The sequence below is a fragment of the Centruroides sculpturatus genome, unplaced genomic scaffold (assembly GCF_000671375.1).
Source record: "Centruroides sculpturatus isolate CEXI.00-Female unplaced genomic scaffold, Cexi_2.0 scaffold393, whole genome shotgun sequence".
In the NCBI taxonomy this organism is placed as follows: domain Eukaryota; kingdom Metazoa; phylum Arthropoda; class Arachnida; order Scorpiones; family Buthidae; genus Centruroides; species Centruroides sculpturatus.
The window spans coordinates 103,286-119,156 of NW_019384611.1; the positions used below are offsets into that span (position 1 = coordinate 103,286).

The following is a 15,871-nucleotide window of genomic DNA, read 5'->3' on the forward strand; positions in this document are numbered from 1 at the left end:
TACAGGTTCTGACAAGTAAAGAATTTTCAGAGTCCTGCCACAAATAAGCTACGTATTGATTATCGACCATTTGTGACATGCCATAACGAGCAAAAATTTAAAAAAGAAACTAATAGGTAGGTTTAAAATTAATAAATACAAATGTATTCTGACAGTGAATGAGATAATTATGCTTTCTATTTGCAAAATTTCTTAACCTTAACACAAAATAAGAAAAAAAGTGAATTTTTAAGAAATTTGCGGGATTTCCTGGGATAAGAAAAATTTCCTAGGATATTTCCCGGGTTAAAAAAACAACTGGGATCCCGGAATCCCATTTGAGAAACACTAGTATCAAATATAAACAACATTAAAGCATAAAAATAAACAAAACTAATTACTTACATATATAAAAATAAATAAGATTATATAAATAATTCTCAAATGAAATCATAAAATAATCAAACCAACAATCTGTACTAGGAGTTAAAATTAACAATCCCTAATGAAATCATCATCCCTTTGGGGTTTACATCCAGTGTTGTTACTTAACATTGTTCGTATTTGATACTGAGTTTTGTTCTGCTTTTGAATTTAATCTGTTCATGACACACTGTTTGTTGTTTAAGAACTTTTTATAATTTTGTATTTTAAAATGTTCAATGTTGAGTTTTATGTATGATCTATTGGGCAAATCTACCCTACAAAACATTACATTTTCTGATTCCTTGAGACTTTTGTGTGTAAGTTTGTAATGTTTAATATTATGCTAAAATTTGAATTGATAAGTAAATAGATGTTTTGTAGTTTTTAAGTGTTGTTTGAAAAAATTATTAGTGAGGTTGAGGCCAAAGTTTTAAATGTCAAAACGTGTACATCAGACATTCAGTGCCACTTTCCTGTAAGCCTAGAAGTTTGACAATGGTGTTTGGATAGTCAGTGGAATCATGCTTGACATTCCAGACATTATTTGGAGGAACCAAGAACAAGTTAGAATTTTTCTCATAAGAAATAGTAGGATAAAAATCCTGATACAAATTCCTGATATTTGAATAATTTTCAAGAATGCATTGTATTCAGTTAATGTTTTATGACTATAATTGGGAATTTATTAGCAACATTAGATTAATAATGTTTTTTTTTTTTTTGATTCTGATGAAACCGTGTTGTAGTTTACCTTGCTTTTTTTACAGACACACTACGGTGACATTATTTAACACTTGGCAGATTATTCACCACTTTATTCATTTAATAATGTTTATAAAAATTTTGAAAGATCTTTATACTTAATATAAAATGTGGAGTGCATTCTCACCAATCCTAACCACCAATAATTATTATAGGGAGTTGTTGGATTAACAAAGCTGTATATAAAAAATCTAGCAATAAGTTGCTTAGTTTTCCCACAAAATTTAAAATTTTTGTGGTGCTATCTGCTATGATATTTTATTAAAAACTTTTTATATTTTTAATTATAATAAAATGGCAAAAAGCTTAATTTTGAGGGTAGAGATGGGTTTTATAAAAAATTGTAAATGCTAATAATGAGTAAAATCATTATTAAGTACAACCCTACTCAAGTTATGGCACATGACCCCATTTGTCTCCCTACCCCATTGACCTTTAACCTGTAAAATTTAATAGCATCAATTTCTCTAATGAACAAATCTCTCTGCAAAATTTCAGAAATTTTTGACAAAGAGCACAAGTTATTAAGCTTCAACGAGGTTGAACAAAATTGTGCCCAAAACATACACCAACATTTATACATACAGAAATTACCCTGGATTTTTTTGCATTTCTCAATGTTTCAAGGTGTTCTAAGTTAAAAAATGTAAAAATCTTGGGGGTTATTTTTTTGACCTTTTGCCATACTTTCCCTCTGTTGTATATAACAGAGCCAAGAAAGTAAAAATAAAATTACTACAAATACATATTTTAAACCTTTTTGTACTGTATTTAATACATATACTTATGCAAAAATTTATAGTATATATATTATAATTTTGTCATGTTTTTAAAAAATAATTTATGAATACATATTGTTTTTGACTGGAATATTTAATGACAAAACAAAATTGTTTTGGATTATGTGGTATTCAGATTATTGAGAGTGCATTGTACACAATTCATATACAGTAGAGCGTCGATTATCCGAAACGTCAATTATCTGAAAGAATTCCAGTCGGCAAATTTAAATTTTTGCCAGTGCTGTGGCACTGCAATCTTTGGCTATGTCTTGGGCTACTCAAATATTTTATGTTTTTGATACTAAATTAACTTCTGAAGTATAATTTTTTATTGTTTTTATATTTTTCAATATATTTATTTTGTTTGTACAAAATAAAAAAATAATTTTTAACGATACAATAGCCACGATTATTATTTTAAAAAGTTTACGTTAGGCTTAACATCGACGAAAATTCAATGTGAAGCGACACGCAACGGAGAAAAATTTTAACATGGGCTAGGTTAATATATTTTTTCGTACATAATTGGTTATCCGAACAACCTCATTCCCCAATTGATTTGGATAAACGACACTCTACTGTAATAATAATAATAAGTTGACAAAACTGCTTCAAACAGCTAGTTAGCTCGGAGATGGAAGGATTCATGATTGCCATACAGGATGAGGTCATAAATACTAAAAACTACAAAAACATATACTCAAAGATACAACATTCATGAATGATACATGCAGAAAATGTTACATCATGCCAGAAACTATACAACACATTATTTCTGGTTACAAGCTCTTGGCACGGACAGATTATTTACATAGACACAATCAATACACCAAGAGCTTGCAAAGAAATGCAAATTATTAGACATCCACAAACCATACTATAAATACATTCCACAGATAGTATTGGAAAACGACACACATAAAATGTGTTACAACAGAGCCATAATCACAGATAAAACAAATTACCACAATAGACCAGACGTCACACTCATTGACAAATGCAAATACATTGTAGACATAGCCATTCCAAACATTCACAATATACAAAACACATGCACTGAAAAAATTAGCAAGTGCACAGAACTTGCCCAGGAAATAAGGCATCTGTGGAGGATGGACAGGATGCTTATCGAACCTGTCATTCACTCCTCTACAGGTGTCATACCACATACACTACACAAAAGCCTGGGAACATTACAATTGAACAGAAACACTGTGAAAGTATAACATACATCACATTGCAGAAGGCCACTATACTGAATACATATCATATTGTTAGGAAAATCCTGAATACAGACATGCACACTGACACACTTATTTAATTTTTGTCTTGTTTTGGTTAATATGCCTTGACTCTGGTCCGGCATAGTAACCAAAACAAGACAAAAATTTATAAAAACTCATAAAACCCATTATAATAATAATAATAATAACAACAACACATATACTAATAACACAGAAGCTTAATGTTACACTTGTTTGGGTAATTATGATTTGATGTTAGTCTGGCATAGCACTCGTCACTGGTATTAGCTGAGCATGACATTTACAACATAATACAGTAGAGTCCCGAAAACTCGGCCTAATGTGAACAGAAGGGTGGCTGATTTTGTGAAAATGCCGGGTTATTGGGAATGGGGTTAAAAAAGAATAAGTACGAGTGTTTTTTCTGAAAATACTGTACTGTACTTGTATGTATTGTTTGCTTGAGAACAGAACAGAGAATAAACTGCCCAAATACTCTTAAACAAAGGAAAAGTACATACTTTATGAAGGCATAAAGCCTTTACTACATAAAAATGAAAATAATGAATACACAGTGTACAGTAATTTACCTGATAAGATAGATCTCAGAAAAATACTTTATGAGGCATAAAGCAGTCTATAATGAAAATTAACTAGGGGTTTTTTTTTGTCCTGCCAGGGTGTGACCGAGTTATCTGTACTGTTGGGTTATCAAGTGCTGAGTTTTCGGGACTACTGTAATAATAATTAATAAATCTTCAAGTTATGTATATTTAATTGTCTTAACATATCTTTTTAATGTGAGAGTCAATAAAACTAGAATTTTCTTTATTTTAGTTCTATTTATTATTTATCAATTGGTTATTATTACCAGTTTACACAAGTGATTACATTAATTAGGCAGCTTCTGTTGTGTGTCGTTTATATAATATGTATATTTTAAAATATTTTTTAGTTTTTGTACTTATTTTATGATTTGCATGTAAAAAATTAATAAGTTAAATAAAAATAATAAATTATAAATTCTGCATTATATAAACTTTTATTATCTATCTAAAATGCAGAATTTATTCACCTAACAATAAAAATAATATTTAAAGCTTTTTAATGTAATACCCTAAATATGCTTTTTTTACTTATAACATTGCTACATTATTCCAATATTATTTATATGTATACTGTATTCAAAAATAAGAAAATTTAAATACATTTATTACTTTTATAGGAACAGCTGATACATAAAGAAATTGAAAAAATAGATGATTCAGCAGAGAAAAAAAGTAATAAAAAAGAAATCCCAATTAGGGATTTACCAATTTATTCTGATGATGATTCAAAAGCTAGTGATAGTGCTGAGGAAAGTTTACCACAAAAGAAGTTTAAAAAAGAAGAAAGATTTACATTTGAAGCTGATATTAATAAAGATATTAGGTCTCAGTTATTGGAAAGGGCAATGATTGAGAAACGAAAATTAGGTTTGGAAAATCCAGGCACATCTGAAAAAAGTTCTGCGTTAGAAGCACTTCAATGTTATAGTCCAGAAACACATACTCCCTCTCCATTTTCAGAACATGGTTATGAAGATTCTAGATCTTGTTTTGAACAGTTATCTAAAAGAAATCCAAGCAGTTTAAAAGGGATTAATAAACATCCTTTAAAATCTATCTTAAAGTCTGGAAAACAAGAAATATTTTTAAGTCCAGTAATAAATAAACCAAAAGAAGAAAGTGAACAGCTACCTACAATTCCTGGATTAGGATTTAGTTCCATTGAAGATGAAGAAAAATTTTTATATGGAGATGATGATGATGATGATGATGGCGACGATGATGATATGAATAATAAAAAAAACAGTCCGTATATTGAAGAGATAATTTCAACAATGAATAAATCAGATAATTCTGATCAACCCAATATTAAATCAGATATTAAATCAAACATTAAAAGGAGTAATTGGAGTGATGATGATAATAGTGATGAAAGTAGTAATTTTTCAACTAAAATATATCAAGCAAAGAGGCATAGAATTCTTACTCCTAGCCCAGTTCGAGGAATGCAATATACATGTGAAGCAAAAGAAAAAGCTCTGGCAGAAAAATATAACATGTCAGATACAATAGAATTAAAAATACCAGAAAAGCATTGGAAGAAATCAGAGAATGTCTCCCCTCAAATTTTGCGACCAAGTCCTGTAACAAGAAAAATTAATGAAAAAAGAAATGATTCAGAATTTAATGATTTAAAAATAGAAGAAAAATTAATTATGAGTAAAAGGAAGGATATTTTGGAAGAGAAATATTCAAAATTCCAAGGTTCTGAGAAAAAGTTTGAACATAATTATGAAAAAGAAAGAGAAAAGTATATTGCTTATGCTCCTAAATCTAATCTTTCTCACAAATGGGAAAATAATTCAATTAAAAAGGAATATAAACCAGAGAGTCAAGCAGAGTTTTCTTATATTTCTAGAAGTCCTGCTGAAATTTCTTATTTTTCAAATAGTCCTTCAGAAATTTCACATTTGTCTAAAAGCCCAGCAGAATTCATTCAGTTTTCTAAATCAAAAACAGAATCTTCTAATTATAAGAGTAGAAGATGGGAATCTTTTGAAAATAGTCCTATTAGAGATGACTGGGATTATTATGAAAGACAAAGAGAAAAAAGTAATTTTTTATCAGATGATAGGATGAAAGAAAAACAATGGAATGAAAATATACGGTATAAATCACTTAATAGGAGTCCTGTAGAAAGATCAGAATGGGATAAATATCAAGAGTATTTGCATAGCCCACAAAAATCATTTGAAAGAAGTCCTCCAATGTCTTATCATAATAGGAGTCCTAGAAAATCCTATTATGATAGGAGTCCTTATATCTCCCCAACTAAATGGAGCCCTAGAAGAGAGGTAAGTCCAAAGAGAGAGCTGGATGATTGGGAAAAATGCCATAGAGAAAGAGAGAGGTACCACAGATGGCATAGTCCAAGAAATAGTCCTAGACGTAGTCCTGTTCACAGTCCTAATATTTTAAAAGAAAATGAGGAACAATGTTGGGAAAGGGAGCATTATGAGAAATCATATTCCTCATCTGAAACTTATAATACCCATTTAACAGATTATGTAACAGCACAAGCACAAAGTTCTAGCATTGATAATATAATTGGATCTACTTCCTATACACAAAATGAACAATCATATTATCCTAATCCAAATATTCCTTCTAATATATCTGTTCCTAGTTATCCAGCTGCTGCTTTTGCCCCATCTACATTTCCATCTAATTTTCCTCAACAATTTAATATGTATACTCCTGTTACTTATCAACAAGCACTTCCTTATATAAATCAGTTTCCATCTCATGTTCCATGCACAGCAACCACCACTACTACTACTACTCCATCTCATAGTAATCTAAAAGTTATACCTCTTGAAAATGAAACAAGGAAAACAACTTTTGTAACTATCTCTGATGATGAAAACAAGCATAAAATTGAATCCTCAACTGATTTTTCAATGTTTTCTGCTGAAGAACTTCTAAGTAAAAAAGCAGAGAAAAAAAAACATTTATTTTTACTTCAAAAAGAAATAGCAAAATTACAAAAAATGCAGGGTGAAATGATGCGTAAAAAGCAAAAAGAAAAAGATGGTCATAAAGATGCTCTTATAGTAGAGAATACCAAATTACAAGATGAAGTAAACAAACAAATTCAAGAAGCAAAATCTGGATTGTTTGAAATAAATAAAGCTTTAACTGCATGTGTTAAAAGTAAAGTTGAACCAGAAGAACCACAGGTAAGAATTTCTCATTTTAAGTAATTCGAAAAATTTTATTTTAAGAATTATCTTTATTTCAAAAATATAATAATTATTTTTGAAATGAAGATGTTAATCAAAAGAAGTTATTTTTTGATTTGTAGCAAATGATTAATTGTTAATATTAGAATTTGAAACTAAGTATCAGAATTAATCGGTATCAGTTTCAGCTAATGAAGCTGTGTATAATGACATGAATTTATCTAATTCTAGATGGACTAGGGGAGAAATAATTATTAAGATTAAGATCTTAATAATTCTAGTCCTATATTTTATATGTTGAGTATAACTTGTATACTGGAGTTTCTTTTTAAATAGGATTTATTATATAGAAGGAAGGGAACATACAACAAGCGAGGCTATAAATCATATTAAAAAGCCTTTATAGTAATCTTAACCTGCAGTTTAAGGTTACAATAAAGGTTCCCTTCCTTCAATGTAACAAGTTATAGTTAAAAAAAAAAGTCCAAGTAGGCAAGTTATACTCAACAGAGAAATAACTACCTTTACTAAAAAAAATTCTTATAAAGAAATTAACAATTACTTGATTAGAAGAAATTGGCTGTATATTTGTTATCTTAATTTTATAAAATATTAAACTTATTTTATATATAATTATTAATAGTAGATTTTGTCNGACTACAAATCACTATACCCCTCAATAAAGCTCCCAGCGGCCTTTTGCTCCCTCAGGGATTTCTTATTGGATTATACTCAAGATCAAGCACTGCACCACCAGATACTCGAAATGGCCCATCTTATTTGTTATAACTCAATCGTTAGCTTCAAAGGCAAGGTCTATAAGCAAAAAAGAGGCGTCCCCATGGGTAGCCCAGTGTCAGGCTCTGCGGGTTAGTCATCAGGCAAATGGAAAATAAAATCATTCCCATGTTTCTCCCTGACCTTATGCTCTATAGAAGATACATAGACGATATAATCATCTTATGGAAGAAGACACCTGACATAACAGCCTTTATACAAGCTATCAACGACAACCCCTATGGCCTTGTTATAAATATAGAGCAATCAAGCAGCACAGAAGCCCATTTCCTAGACATAGCCATCAAAGTGGAAGCCTCGACCATCCAAACGTTTGTCTACCGAAAGCCCACTGCAACGCCAATATACATACCTACGGGATCCTGTGACCCATTCTCATATAAAATATCTGCATTCAAAACCTTGGTGAAAAGAGCAATATCCCACTCCTCTACAAAGCAAGCTCTGAACACAGAATTGGATTATCTTAAAAAAGTCGCAGCAGAGTATATGGGTATCCTTTCTTAATACAAAGTATAATCAGGCAACATCATCAAAGGGAACAAACAAACACAGCACAGACAAAGGATACCAAAAACCAGAAAGAACAAACAAGGCTCCCTGTCACCTTCAACCCATATGTTAAAGGAATATATGGAGAAATAGCCAAGAAACAACAAGTACAAATAATCTATAGAAGAGGCCCCACCATAGCAGACATCCTAAAAAACAGGAAAGACCCCCCCAGATCTACAGAATGTATGGTGTATATTCTATACCTCTAGTGGATAACAGATGGCAAAAAGATCTTGTCTATATTGGTTCTACTAAGCGCTCGTTAAAGACCAGATTAAAAGAACACCAAGCTGATCTACAACACGGAAGGCTCCCTAAGTATTTATGCAACAGACCAGGACATAGAGGCAGAGCTCGGCAAAGCTAAAATCATCGCAACCACTCCCCACCCTGAGCAAATAAAATGGTTAAAAGCTATGGCTATTTATAAAATGAGCCATAAAAATACATGCATCAATCAAAAAGAAGAGCTCAACCTATCATCAGCCTGGCAACTTCTCCTGGACAAGTATCCGTAGTAATTGACACATGCGCATGACGGCACATGTCCGTCGGAGTGGAATTCAGCAAACTTTTTGATTTGAAATCTGTTTGATTTTTTTGCAAGTATTCCATTTCCACCTGAAGAAGAACTTCATAAAGTTCAAAAACGTTTGTGGGATGATTTTTTATAAGATACACGCTGGTAATAGGTTCATTTTAAGTGTAAGTGTAGTTTATTAGCATTGGGCTGTTAAATTAATTAACTTCATAAATTTTGATATTAATTCCAAAATCAAAGTGATATCATTAACCGTGTCTGCAAAAGCAAGAAATATTGAGACTCAAAAGTATTTAGAAAATATCTAGCAATGAGTTGCGTAACTTTCCCGGCTGATATGAGATTTTATTTTAAAATTCACTTTTTAATTAATAATCATAATAAATAAATAAATTATATGTGGCACCATCTATTATGAGATTTTGTTATAAAATATAATAATCCAACAATCGCCTAAATATTTGGGCTATAATATGGCTATAAACAAATAATTAATACAAACAAATTTGGTACTAGAGGTAAGTGTTAGGTGCCATCTCTTTAATATTATATTAACTCATTGGGCTTTGAGATGTGTATTATATGTATTTTGTATAAAAACTTTGTATATTTTTAATTACAGTAGAGCGTCATTTATCCGAATTAATTGGGGACTGGGGTTGTTCGGATAACTTATTTTTTGGATAACCGATTATGTACGAGAAAATATATTAACCTATCCCATGTTGAAATTTTTCTCCGTTATGTGTCGCTTTGTGTTGAATTTTCATTGATGTTAAGCCTAACGTAAACTTTTTAAAATAATAATTGTGGCTATTGTATCGTTNACACCGATTTCAAGGATAAAAGAGGGCGTCCACCTAGACTACCTGTTGTGTTTGTTTGCCTCCAGCTGTCGTGCTTCCTTTCATCTTTCGTGTGTTGTCACTTTAGATCTCGAACATTACACTCGATGCAGTCACGGGACCCCTCCGGCATAGGACCAGATTGACTCCGAAAACAACTTCCGAAGACAACCCAAAGTTTTGAACTTAAGGACCTTTGCCAAAAAAATATGTAAGCAGTTTCGACCAGAATAAATGGTTTCTCTGTGAGACATTTGTCTTTTGCTGCTTCTCAAAACTGCCACCCACATATGCGTAGACCTGAGAGCTATCTTGACAGTAGGGAATAAAATCTTCCCCCCAATCGGTATTCTTACAAAAATGCAAAATTTCTTTATAACAAGCAGTTGTTTTTTAGAGTTTTTACTGACTTTTTCATTATCATCATGTTGTAAATGTCATGCTCAGCTGATACTGGTGCCAAGTACTATGCCATACTAAAGTCAAGGCATAGCTACCCAAACAAGTGTAACATTAAGCTGGTTATTGGTGTGTGTGTCAACATCTAGAAACTTCTGAACTATGTGACATGTGTTCAATATTGCAAGCTTTCTGTAGTGCCATGTATATATTTTTATTAAGGTTTAATGTTTCTAGACTTTTGTGTACTGTATGTGGTATAGCACCAGTAGAAGAGAGGACAACAGGCACAATAAATACCTTATCCATCCTCCATATCTGTCTTATTTCTTGAGCAAGTGGAGGTAACTTGTTTTATTTATTTGTCGAAACCATGTCGTCGTCTTCTTGTTTCTTCTGGTTCAATGTCACAACTTGGTGAATTTATCAACACTTGGCAAATAATTTCATCATCCACTTTTAATTCATACAGATACGCATTTCGGGCTTTCGTCCCTCTTCAGTCAGTTACATAGATAGGTTGTATCTTGCGTATACAGTATCTGTCAGGCACCTTCTGTACTTCCCACTCCCCTTCCCTTCCCTTCCCTTCCTACTTGAAGGGCTCCCCACATGCCTCGTAACTTGTAACGTCTCACTCTCTGAGTGCCACACACAGCCTCGCCTGCGACTTTATAAACATTCTATTTCAATAGTTGTAGCCAGTTTTTATGAATGTCAATGCTTAGATTCTTGTTAATATTATTTTTGTCTGTAGTAATTTCGTAACTTTCCTTAAATTTTCTTTTGTACCAATTTTTTTCCTGTGCACTATTATAACATCATTCTTATCTATTTTGCAGTTGTGGGTTGTGTAATGTTTGTAAAAAACAGAGTTGATTTTATTATACTTCAGATCTGCGATGTGTTCTTTTAATTTTGTTTCTAATTTTTGTTTTGTTTCTCCAATGTATACTTTTGGCAGTTCGCACGTGCATGGTATTTTATAGACGACTTCGGTAGTGTTGTATTTGTCTGGTTGTTTATTTATGCCAGGTTCAGCCTTCTGGATTCTTTTTTTACAAGTTGTTATAGGTTGGAGCTAGCTTTATATTTATTTTGTCAAAACTTGTTTACCTGTTCAAAGAAGCTACAAATGTAGGGGAAGGATATGTATCTTACTCTGTTTTTATCTTTGTTTTGTTTATTTTCCAGCCTTTTATTGTCAATTTTACTTTCCCAGTTATTTATTATTTGTTTTGGATAGCCGTTTAATATGAATTTAGTTTGCAGTTCGTTGAGGTGTGTTTTCTTCTATCACAAAGACCTAAAGAGAACACCATGATGGAGCAGACACTAGCAGACAAGCAAATGGACATTGCAGAGTACGCACAAAGAAGGGAAGGTGAGATACAGAGACTTCTTATTGACATTAATTGCTTTAAGACACATATTAGAGAAAAGCGAGTGCTCAAAACTTTATTACTACCGAAAACTATTGAAAAAGTCATACCCAATAGAGAAATAAATATAATCAATCTAAAAATATTAAAGGCAGCAATTAAATATAAATATATAGCAATTACCATAATAAAAAAGAAACTCAAGAAACTAGATATTAAACAAGATATTAACTTAGAAAGATCTGAAAAAGAAAAATTGGATAATTATGAAGATAAGAAAATTACACGGCTAAGCAAAAGATTTGAATACTCGGGATCCAGAGAAATCAAAAAGTGGAAAGATAACTTAGTGCTAAACAAAACTGACATAGAGATACCAACAAATATAATAAAAATACTACAAACTGGATTGGACTTTAACAGCCCAAACCGATGGGACGAACTAGACATCATATCACACCTCGATTATATATGCAGTAAAGTAACACCCTCAGAGGATTACAACAATATAAAAATAGAAATTAGCAACAAACTAAAAAATTAAGTAAAAAACAAAAATAGAGGGAAGAAAATTACTGAAAAATCATACATCAAATTTAAAGATAGAATAGCAAAATTACAAACCTACTTAGAAGCAAATAACATGGATGTCATAAAAGCAGATAAATCAAAACAGATTATGAAACAAGAATGGATCCAAACCAAAAAATCAGAAATAGTTAATAACAGTCTTTCAGAGAACTACCAATAGACCTAAAAGAAGTCATTTATGTTGAACTCAAAACACGAATAAATAAGCAAGTTCAATTAAACAACATAAAAAGAGAAGATAAACAGTGTATTTTAGCAAACGAAAATAGCAGAACTCCTAAGCTAAACATACAACTAAAAACACACAAACCAGGCGAACAAACAAGACCTGTCATCGACTTCAAAAATTCAGTCCTATATAATTTAGAAAAATATTTAAAATGAAAATTACAAAAGTATAATAATTCGGAATACTCCATCAAACACGCAGACGAACTTATACATGAAATGGAAAATATAAAAATGAGCAAAAATGACAGACTTGCAAGCCTAGATATAGTAAACATGTACCCTTCGATAACCTGGAATCTAATAGAAAGTAAACTAAAAAAGATTGAAACAGAGGAAGAAGAAATGGATCTAATAGAATTTGTATACAGGAGTAATTATTTCGAAGTCAACAATAAGTTCTACACGCAACAGACAGGCATAAGCATGGGATCAGTCATAGGCCCGAAGCTAGCAGAACTTGTTATGATAGATATAGATCAAGCAATCAAAAAGATTACAGGCATAAAGTTTTATAAAGGATATGTGGATGACATAATTATACTATATGACCGAGAAATAACAAAATTAGAAGAAATAGAAGAAAAAATAAACAAATTAAACGATAATATTAAATTCAAGGTAGAAAATGAGGCAAACACGGAAATAAATTACCTCGACATTAAAATAACCAGAAAGGCAAACAAGATTGAATTCGAGCCATAAACAAAACCATGCGAGATCAGGAAAGTGTTAAACTACAATTCAAACATTCTACAGTACATAAAAGAAAACATATTCATCATGGAGTATAAAAAAATTGAGAGCAGAACAAGCTCACTACAGAAGAAGAAAAAACACCTCAATGAACTGCGAACTAAATTCCTATTAAACGGCTATCCAAAACGAATAATAAATAACTGGGAAAGTAAAATCGACAATAAAAGGCTGGAAAATAAACAAAACAAAGATAAAAACAGAGTAAGATACATATCCTTCCCCTACATTTGTATCTTCTTTGAACAGGTAAACAAGTTTTGACAAAATAAATATAAAGCTAGCTCCAACCTATAACAACTTGCAAAAAAAGAATCCGGAAGGCTGAAGCTGGCATAAATAAACAACCAGACAAATACAACACTACCGAAGTCATCTATAAAATACCATGCACATGCGAACCGCCAAAAGTATACATTGGAGAAACAAAATTAAAAGAACACATCGCAGATCTGAAGTATAATAAAATCAACTCTGTTTTTTACAAACATTGCACAACCCACAACTGCAAAATAGATAAGAATGATGTTATAATAGTACACAGGAAAAAAATTGGTACAAAAGAAAATTTAAGGAAAGCTACAAAATTACTACAGACAAAAATAATATTAACAAGAATCTAAGCATTGACATTCATAAAAACTGGCTACAACTATTGAAATAGAATGTTTATAAAGTTGCAGGTGAGGCTGTGTGTGGCACTCAGAGAGTGAGACGTTACAAGTTACGAGGCATGCGGGGGAGCCCTTCAAGTAGGAAAGGGAGTGGGAAGTACAGAAGGTGCCTGACTGATACTGTATACGCAAGATACAACCTATCTATGTAACAGACTGAAGAGGGACGAAAGCCCAAAATGCATATCTGAATGAATTAAAAGTGGATGATGAAATTATTTGCCAAGTGTTGATAAATTCACCAAGTCGTGACATTGAACCTGGAGGTAACTTGTTGATTTTTTCAGTGTGAGCAATTTTTGTTGAACAGAGATGTCTATTGTATAAGTGATCTTACTGCATTTGTCAATGAGAGTGATGCCAGGTCTATTGTGATGAATCTGTGATTATGGCTCTGTTGTAATATATTTTGTGTGTCATTTTTTTAATACTGCCTTTGGATTTTATCTGTAGTATGGTACCTGGATGTTTATGTGACCAGTGGATTGGCACCTCTTTAGTGCCTTGTCAGGACTGACACCATCATGTCCCGATTGACATGGAGTCAAGATGGCATATTGATTCGGTTTAGTCATGTGAGTGGCTGCGTGCACGGGTGATCATATCTGGGATGGAGATGGGTTGAGAGACAGCGTACCGGAAGTGAATCACTCGGGTACCAAGTTAACAACTAATAACGATTTAATTGCATAGACAACATGATACAATTTACAATTTTGTTACAGTTTGTTAGACCTTAACTTCAAGGGTCTTTAAATGAAAGTGGTCGCAAGAGAGAGAGTTTACATGAGATTCACATGGTGATAAATACCTTGGGGTGATTTAGTTCTAAAATAGTCTTATGCTCATTCTTGATTGTTCTAGATTGTGTAGCAATGTATCTTTGTCCTGAAGTAGAGTTTGTCTTCAAAATGCATACCCATTAGCAAGGAAGTATCCATTGAACTGAGGTATCTGCAAGAATTAGGTATATCCGTTGGCACTAAATTAGGCACTAGATAAGGGATGATATTCCATTGAGGGACTGTGATGACTGCCTAAACTTGCAGTTTCTGGCTATATTGACTTAGAGAAATTGAGATAGTAGGTTGGGAGGTTATGAGAAAGTGTTACTTTTACTGCTGAGAACTTAAATGATTTACTCCCAAGTGTGAAAGTTGATGTTACAACATTCAATTGTTTAAGTTGAAGTCCAATTTCTCACATTTAATAATCTGTGTTTGTGTGCAAGCTCTTAGTATACTATATTTGCTACTTGATTATTCCTATGTAAATAATCTGTTTGTGCTAAGGGCTTGTAATGAAAGGTTATATGTTGTATTGTTTCTGGCAGAATGTGGCATTTTCTGCAAGAGTTTCTTCACTTGTGAGTGATGTATCCTTCAGGATGTGTTTTCTGCAGCTTTTAGTGTTTATGACCTGATCTTGAATGGCAACCATAAAACAGGCAGCCCTTAGTCAGGAGTAGTTTGACGCAATTTTGTCGGCATAATCCTGAAGTAGGTCGTAGGCATGCCTGCTATGAAGTGTCTTTTGGGCCATGACTGCTTAATGGTGTCTATGTTATTTATGTGTTGAGTTATGTCCAGGTGCTCAGAGTGTAACAGTGTGTGGTTGTAAAGTACTATATAATTTTTCCGCCCTCTACAACAATTATCGACACGACTGTGTGCAGGAAATAGCCGTTACCTAACGGGTACTTTACGCGGATTCGCATTAGTGTGCCAGGCCTGGACTTTTAGCGTGCACCGAAATTAAATAATGACAAAGTTTGTCAATAACAAATCAAATATTTAATAAATAATTCTAATAATAACTATTTACAAAATTTAGTAAAATCAAACAACAATTTATTCAATGAAAATCAATAAGAATCAACCTGACAAAACTCAAATCAATCTAGTTTCTAACTTAATTCTATTTCCCTTTGGAATTCGACAAAAATTCAAAGACTTAACTTATATACAATAATTCTTATGAATTAAAGATCCTAATCGTCACCTCAATATACTAGGAACCTATTTCCTCAACTCTCAAGACTTTCTCTATTCGTCGATCCACAAATCGAATAACTTCAAAATCGCCTTGGAACTATTTGATCCTATCGGACACCTCTCTC

General features: G+C 32.2%; 1 protein-coding gene across 1 annotated transcript in view; it reads left to right on the plus strand.

Moving 5' to 3' along the window:
* Window positions 1-15,871, plus strand: part of LOC111625256 — a 73,731-nt gene that overhangs the window by 10,707 nt on the left and 47,153 nt on the right. The window contains exon 2 of the mRNA XM_023368361.1: window positions 4,419-6,980. Coding sequence (XP_023224129.1) covers window positions 4,419-6,980 — 2,562 coding nt within the window. The remainder of the gene's footprint in view (window positions 1-4,418; window positions 6,981-15,871) is intronic.